Below are 8,852 nucleotides of genomic sequence, written 5' to 3'. Positions count from 1 at the left end.
CAAAACGGAATAGCACTTTTGACACTATCACCCCATAAATTCTCTCTAAACTCAAAGCATGAAGAATTGACCTGCCTGGTAATAAGTCACAAAATGATTCATCATAAAAAAAAATGTCACAGGGAGTCAATGATGGTCTAGATCACAGGCAATGACATTAAGGTTTAGTGTTCTGCAAAGAGCCTGCTTTAGAATATAGATTGTTTGCAATTTGCAAATAAAGCAGTACACATTAAACAACATCTCAAGTGGTATGTCAGTCTGTTTTATGCCACTTTTTCTACTAATGTCATTAGCAGGACTAATGGAGAGAAGGTGGACTTACTGACATGAGCCTTAGAGAAAACAAGTCCAGGTTCATTTGTTAGGAATCCTTTTTGTTCAAACTGCAGACTTTTAAAATGGTAATTCTAAATAGTTGCTCTGCTGCACCTGCCTCGATGTATTTATCAGCATCACACAGAGAGATCATATCAGCTCTTCACATCCTCCTCCCCCTCTGACAGAATGAAACATCTTGGCTTTGAAGGCTTGAATTTGTTAATCTAACCAACTATCTTCCCAATTTTGTCCTGTCTGCTGATTGTGAGTTTGAGGTTAGTAATGCTCACCATGATCAAAGAAGTCATTAAGCTGAAACTGTCATTTTATTCGGAGCACTGTATTTTACATTTTTTACCCCTTTTTATGTTTTTTTTTCCCCTCAACATGCATCAAGTGAGCAGCTTGTTCTTGTGTATGGCGCTGTCAGCTCTAGAGACATTACAAAAACACGGCCACCAGCAGCATCTATTGCTCACATGGACAATGACCATCTCTGAAATATAAAGTCTTTATGGCATTTTAGGTGTGTTAAAGAAATAAATTCACAAATGATATCAGCGATCATAAAATTGGTCCACATTGTTTGAAATACTAAGTAATAATTAACATGGATATGTTGCTGATTGGTGAGCTAAACTTTGTCCTGAGAGAACACATAGTGCTAGTTGTTAAGTTCCATAAAGACATTAATACATCACTTTGTGTTTCCTGGTAAAAATGGGAATAATTTTTTGTATTGAACTGAAGAAGACTGCTTCCTCCTCAGCATTTAGTCTGCCTGTTTGTTTGACTGTGGTTATCTTTAGCTTTTAGTTTACCTCTTGTTAGAAGAAACCAGGCTTTTACTTTCTGCTCAGATTGCAATGGCTTCAGGAAAAGAAAATGGCGGACTTGACAACCATGCATTTGACGTAAGTACAACGACGCAACCGTGTAAAATCTTCCAAATGCAGGCATCTTTAAGATTTCTTTCTAAACATGTTCAGCATCACAAGGAACACATCAGCATTCAAAAACCTGCTGCTTTTATTGGATATTGTGTTAAATAGTAAGGATTACACTAATTTATCCTGCTATGTTGAGAAAAAGTTTCTAAAAAAAAAGTTGTGCAACATTTATCCAAGCTCACACAGGGAACACAGCACAAACTTTGTTATTCCATAGATTTGTAGACCTTCATCTCCTTGATAGCTGAATAGCAGTGGCACACTATGTATGTAGGCACACCTTTATCACAGGTTTCACCCTCTCTGTCTCTGTTCCTCTTGTTTCCCGTCTGACTCTCTGCATCTCACTGATTAATAAAGTCAAGATAAGCCCAAATAACTAACCTAAAAAAAAAAGATTTGTAGAGATTTGAATTGTTCCATGTATTTGTTTTACACATGTGAAACCCATAGAGAAACACTATGACAGCTAAGTCTATCTGCTGCTTGCTGTGAGATTTCTTTCAGTTTCAGTGCACACACAGCTCAAAATGTGCTGAATGATTTAGTGTTAACTATACACAAACTGGAAAAACTAAATGTTCAAACAGCAAACAAGTTAAAGCAGTGGTATGTACCAAAAGTCAATTTAGCTTTTGTTATCTATTTGTTTATGTCTGAGTTCGGATCTTTGCGTTTATTTTTAATATGATGTGGAAGATGGACAATGAAGTCTGTGATCAGCCCAGGGGAAAGGCAGATAAGGTGTGCAGGAGCAGCTGTGTAGCAGAGAATGACAGAAACAAACCAACCTATTGTGTGACTGATGTTCCCCCTTGGTACCTTTGTGTTTTCCTTGCCATTCAGGTAGGTCTTGTGATTGGCTTTTATCTGTCACTGTTTAACTCACATTCTAATTGGGGAAATAAAACCACGTCATTCTTTTTAGCATGCAAGTATGATTATTGCAATTGCAATAGAATATACTGTAGCTGCCAATCTCTTTTGGTTTGTATCATCCCAGAGGAAAATAACAACATACTGGATTAAGGCATAGACCAGTGTTTTTATTTAGTATGTGTTCGTCAGTATCATCAAGTGAGCTCATCATTGTGATCACTGGTCCTCTCCTCTGTAGCATTATCTGACAGCATTTGGAGGAATAATCTCCATCCCTCTCCTTCTGTCTGAGGGGTTGTGTCTGCAACATGACACTCTGACCCAGAGTCACCTCATCAACACCATTTTCTTCGTCTCCGGCCTGTGCACCCTGCTGCAGGTCACCTTCGGCGTCAGGTCAGAAAGATGCAGCTGGAATTATCCTGTATGGCAAAACTGATGAATTGAACTGTATGGATAACTTAGGCCCTCATTAGGACTGGTGAAAAATACATGCACTATGACTTATAAAGTATATAGAAACATTTCAACAATTGCAACTTTGCAGAGATGGTCTGGAACAGGATCATTCCGACAGCTGTCCATGCCTGTCTTTTAACTTTATCTTTTGGGAACCTATATACAAAAAGCCATGTATGCATGTATGTATGTATGTAGGTAGGTAGGTAGGTAGGTAGGTAGGTAGGGAGAAGATGTGGGCTATTCTCCTGATATAAAGTAACTACAAATTTAATAATGCGACTTCGAATTAGTAAATTCCAAAATTATTTAGCAATATTCAATAAATAAAGTAAATGTATATGAATTGCATTATTAGTTATTGCTAGCATGCTAACATGTTAAACTAAGATGGTGAACATGTATATACTTATATATGTCAAACATCAGCATGTTAACATTGTTAATATTAGCATTTTTGCATGTAGAAATTTTATAAGCATGTTTCCAATCAGAAATGAGTATTTGGTTTGTAGACTCCAGGTCTTACTTTGTTGAGGGTATTGTGCATCCTGTGGAATTACAAAATACATTAGGAATAAAAGTAAAACCAAAAATATCAATCAAATGGGAACTAGACAAATTTGTGTTCTTTTGTGGTGTTTTGAATTTGCAGATTTCTGGTTAACTGCTTGGTTTGGAAGGAGTTTCTTAATAATTTGTCTGACAGATTTATTTCTGTTTATGCCACGCTCTGTAGGCTTCCCATTCTACAGGGCGGTACATTTACCTTGGTGATACCTGCCATGGCGATGTTGTCCTTGCCAGAATGGAAGTGCCCAACTTGGACCCAGAATGCCAGTCTGGTCAACACCTCCTCTCCTCATTTTATTGAAGTGTGGCAGACACGCATGAGAGCAGTGAGCCAACACACCAAACATCATGCATTCACAGCTTTGTAAGCCACAAAGCAGCAAGTGGGCAGCACGTCTGTAGAGCTCATGACTAATTCAATGATCTCCTGTGGTTTCCACTCTGGGAAATGGCCGATCATGTTGGTTGTTATCACTTAGCTAATATCAGAGTGCTGACATTAATGCTAATGATCTCTGTTATTTTATTCCTATCCTCAGCTGCAGGGGTCTATCATGGTGGCCTCTGTCCTGCAGATCCTGGTCGGTTTCTCTGGCCTCATCGGCTTCCTCATGCGCTTCATTGGCCCCTTAACCATTGCCCCCACAGTCTCTCTCATAGGCCTGTCGCTCTACGATTCAGCTGGAGCCAAGGCAGGCAGTCACTGGGGCATCTCTGCTCTGTATGTATCTGCTCACTGTCACTGTCACTGGAAGGGAAAGGTTTATACTGTCTGAACATGGAAGTTGCATCTTTGGCATCATGTTGTTCTTCAACAGTGACTAACTAAAATTACAATCCAAATTAAATGCCTAGGAATGTTATATTTTGTAGCTTAGTCTCTTTTAAAAATTAGACTGATGACAATGACTGGGCTGTTTCACGTGTTAGATCAGTCACCATGCTATTGTTGGTTCTACCCATGTACGCAGGACCACAGGGCTGATCATTCTGTTCTCCCAGTACCTCCGTCTCATACCAGTCCCTCTTCCTGCATACAACAAAACCAAGAAGCTGCACACCTCAAAGTTCCTTGTCTTCCAGATAATTCCTGTATGCCATCTCTTCCTGATAATTTACATTCAGATGATGTGAATGTGACCTGGCATAAAAAAAAAAAAAAAAAAAAAAAACTGTTTCAAACTGCATTTCTCCATTTTGCTCTTTTATTTAAAGTATATTTTTGACCAGTAAATATTGACACTCATACTAATATTAGATATTGATTAGATTCTGCTGGGCGTTGCGGTCTCATGGTTAGTCTGCTACCTCCTTACCCTCTATGATGTCCTGCCATCTGATCCAGCTCAATATGGCCATGTGGGCCGCACTGACGTGAAGGGAAATGTGTTGAATGAGGCTTCCTGGTTTATATTTCCTTATCCTGGTAGGTTGACAATAAAAAGAAAACACTACTGAATAATATTTTATAGACTTTATAGTTTAGTAATCACTGATTTGAGTCTCCATTCAGGTCAGTGGGGGTTGCCAACTGTGAGCCTGGCAGGAGTGCTTGGCATTATAGCTGGAATAGTATGCTCCATGGCAGAGTCTGTGGGCGACTACTATGCATGTGCCAGCCTATCAGGGGCTCCGCCTCCGCCCAAACACGCCATCAGCCGGGGCATTGGTGTAGAAGGGCTCGGCTCTTTGCTGGCAGGGGCCTTTGGAACAGGCAATGGCACTACATCATTCAGTGAGAACGTGGCAGCCCTCGGTATTACCAAGGTAAGACACATAAAACAGTACTGACTGCAAAGCACAACAAATATTAAAAATGAACCTCATCAAATTACCACTGCAGGTGGGCAGTCGAACGGTGATTCTCTTAAGTGGCATTTTCATGATGTTGATGGGGATTTTGGGTAAAATTGGAGCCATTTTTGCTACCATTCCCACCCCTGTGATTGGAGGGATGTTCTTGATCATGTTTGGAGTCGTTACTGCTGCTGGAATTTCTAATCTACAGGTAAATAATGGCATGAAATACTGATTCCACATACAGTTCTGCTAATGTTTGGCTGATACATCTCATTTTTCAGTTCACAGATATGAATTCTTCTAGGAATATCTTTATTTTTGGTTTTTCCATGTTTTCTGGACTTGTCATTCCCAACTGGATTATGAAGAACCCTGATTTCCTAGATACAGGTATAATAGACAAGAACACTACTTGTTAACAGCTTTTACCTTAACTAGCATTAGCTGACTACCATCCTTTTTCATTTAGAAAATACTAAGCAGACCTTTCCTTTAATCTATTCACTTCATTAGAATAGTAAGTGATAGATATTACTCTGAGGACGTTTCAACTACATCACAATGATTCACACCTGTCTCTTGTCCTCGGTATGTGACTCAGGTGTGAAGGAGGTGGACCAAGTGTTACGCATATTGTTGACCACCCATGTGTTTGTAGGAGGACTCCTTGGCTTTTTCCTTGATAACACAATTCCTGGTAAGTTGAAAAGTAAGGCTGTCATTGAGTCAAACTGAAATCACAACTTTTCTCCTCCATGGACATAAACCATCCATGTGTTATGATAAACAACATTGTTATGTACTCTGCTAACAGTTTTTCTGAAACCACTCAGGGACTAAAGAGGAGCGTGGTCTTTTACAATGGGACAAAGTACATCATGAAGACTACAGCACCTCTGTGGGAACTGAAGATGTTTATGACCTCCCCTTTGGCATAACAACTTGCCTCTCATCCCAGTCTTGGGTCCGTTACATCCCCTTCTGTCCGTGGAGGGGCAGACGATCTCAGTACAACTCTGAGGACCAAAATACATCAAGGAGCCAAGGGAATGAGCACAGCACAGGGGCCACTGACGAAATTGCTTTGTAAGATCTGGACAAGAGTTGGTGTAGTAAAATACAAAATTCTAACATGCCCCTCTATTTTAGGGTACAGAAATATTGTTAAAATCCTCCATGACTCTCATAAGTACATTATCTTACTTGGGTGGCATTTTATTTTCGAGTATATTCAGCTGTGACATTTTATGTGAGTGGCTGTGAAAATCAGCAAAATCTTAAACGCAAAATACAATCCAGGTCACTGTCTCTATTTAAGCATTTCAGAAAGTTGATCTATGTTTTCTGTTTACAGTACACATAAAAAAACTGCCAACAGTGTGTTAAATGTTTATGTGTAAACCATATTGGAAATCTAATTAAAATATCTGAGCGTGAACTGGAGCTCTCACATTGTGTCAACACCAATTAAAAGAGAAATAGTAAAGGATAAAAGTGTTACTACGTTCCACCATAACTCATAGTTCTTCCAATAACCCAATGTCGATCACACACAAGAGACAGAAAACTAGAATAATGTGCTCTTCATTCTCATCTTTCAAAGGAAATTAAATTTAGCCAGTGGATAAATTTATTATCACACAGCCTTATCTCCACACTAATCTGAGCAGCTGCTTTAACAACCCACAGCAACAGCCCTGTAGCTGTTATTGTGTTTCCTTCTGCAAAAGCAAACAGAGATAACAGATCTCCTCCATCTCTCTCTTTGCCTTCCATGCCTCTATCTTTTTATTTCTATACTCATTTCCTCTGTCTAGCCACCTTTGACAGGCAGGTTGGGGATGTGTTGCAAAACTTTGATATGTGGCGCCATCAGTTTTCCCAGAGACCCATTTTGATCACGGGTCAATAGTTGTCTGTACATGTTGCTATTTTAGGATGGTGCTCTAGCATTGGCTACTGAGTGTAATTTTAAAAAAACATCATCTTTTCTGTGAATGTCTGTTTTTGGTCCTCACAGAGCATACATTACACAGTATTTCATTCTGAAAGGTGGTATTCTGGGAAGGAATAATTCACACTTGAGCTTTATGTAACATTGTGCCAGTGATCTGCATTTCAATTGGAAATAATAATGGTAACTCAGCGATCTGCTGCTCATCAGGGATCGCTTTAAATTTACCAGCATATTACTTTTTCCTGTCTCCAGCGATGAAAAATTTCTTTTATTTTCCACTTTTTGAAATCCACATTATATTATCTGTCCTCCCAGAGTTTATATGATCTATTGTAAGCTCTTGAAACCTTTTTAGTGCCGCGTTTATCTTTTTTGACGTGAATATTTCTGCAAATGGAGTTAGGAGAACAGGACGAGAGACAAACCAAAAGAATGGCAGAGGAAGAGAGGGGGGGAGCTTGTGTATTCATGAGTGGTAGATGGGACCATACTGCAGGCAAATATAAGAGATGGCTCTACACACTGCTGCTGATTCATTCATCTGAACATAAACAGGGTAAATGAAAAATATCCAATAAATGCCCACATAAATAAATATTTTCACACTAAAACGTTTACAGAGCCCAATTTTTTTCACATGAATGTGAACACATCTGATTTATTTTTATTGGAAAACTGTAATCTAAATGACTATATACTGTAGTGCTTTAGCATTTCTTCCCTGTCTTCTGCGCTGGAATTGTAATATTAACTGAGGTTTATATGTTTAAGGCGTTGCAAGAGAAACATACACTGTAGAGTTTCACACTAAGATAAACTTTAAGGATGCTGTGAAGGCAATGACTTTCCACAGGCTCAGGGAGAGGGAATGTTTTCACCCTGCAAAGAAACAACATGCAAATACATTAATACTTGTTCACTTGTTTTATTTAAAGAACTAAGTTGAAAATTTCACAACATGGTTTCTGCACAGATGGCATCCTGGAGGATCTCTTCCCATGGCCTGGATCAGGGAATCATTGAGCTCCCAGACAGTCTGGTGGCATTTGATGTAGCGAGACATAATGTCCCATAAGTGCTCAATTGGTCAGATTACTCTTGGCTACAACATGCATGTCATAGCCAACAGTAATCTGACCCATCACCAAACCCATCATGTTGATGATGTTACATGCAACATAACTTTAAACATGGTGTCTCCAAACTCTTTCACACCTGTCACATGTGAACCTGCTCTCATCTGTGAAAAAATCAGGGCGCCAATATTGGACCAGCCAGTCCTGGCAAATGCAGATCGAGCTTCACAGTGCTGGGCTGTGTGTACATACTAGAGGACATTATTCCTTCATGCCATCCTCATTGAAGTCTGTTTCTGACAGTTTGGTCAGAATCATGCAGTAGCCTGCTGGAGGCCATTTCATAGGCCTCTAACAGTGCTCCTCCTGCTCCTTCTTGCACAGGGGAGTAGATGCCGGCTGATGCTGGCTTGTTGCTCTTCGCCAGCACTGTCCAGCTCTCCTGGTGTAACAGACGTTCTCCTGGTATCTCCTCAATGCTCTCTCTTCTTTTACTCATTCATGAAGTCCTCACATACCTCTCCCTTCACGTCTTTCACACTGTTTCACACCGATCTGCTGTTACAGTCCACCAGAGCGATCAGGGTCCTCACATGCATCTGGTAGCAAGTTATCATTCTGAAATTCCCATGCTTAAGACACATCCAGACCAGAGTTTTTCTGTGTTTTCCCAGTCAGATGGATAATTTTCACCCACCCTTTCCACTGTGGTGAGGCAGGGGCAAGTCCCATGGGTATTTATTAACAGAGCTACACAAGAAACGAAGACAGCCTACTTTAGGGAAGAGCTCATTCCAAAACTCTCATCATTCTCATTGTACCCATTAGTACACTCCA

The 8,852-nt window shown here is 39.9% G+C and overlaps 1 protein-coding gene across 1 annotated transcript; it reads left to right on the top strand.

The window, feature by feature from the left end:
• The first annotated feature begins 1,187 nt into the window (after positions 1-1,187).
• LOC113137555 (solute carrier family 23 member 1-like) lies at positions 1,188-6,072 on the top strand. The gene is made up of 12 exons (XM_026319285.1): positions 1,188-1,235; positions 1,971-2,117; positions 2,389-2,546; positions 3,349-3,508; positions 3,722-3,903; positions 4,154-4,274; positions 4,452-4,608; positions 4,696-4,949; positions 5,026-5,190; positions 5,264-5,372; positions 5,584-5,679; positions 5,816-6,072. The coding sequence occupies exons 1-12, from the start codon at positions 1,188-1,190 to the stop codon at positions 6,070-6,072; spliced, it is 1,854 nt and encodes a 617-aa protein (XP_026175070.1).
• The last annotated feature ends 2,780 nt before the right edge of the window (positions 6,073-8,852 follow it).

Source organism: Mastacembelus armatus, chromosome 24, assembly GCF_900324485.2.
Source record: "Mastacembelus armatus chromosome 24, fMasArm1.2, whole genome shotgun sequence".
NCBI lineage: Eukaryota > Metazoa > Chordata > Actinopteri > Synbranchiformes > Mastacembelidae > Mastacembelus > Mastacembelus armatus.
This window is presented reverse-complemented; position numbering and strand designations above follow the sequence as displayed.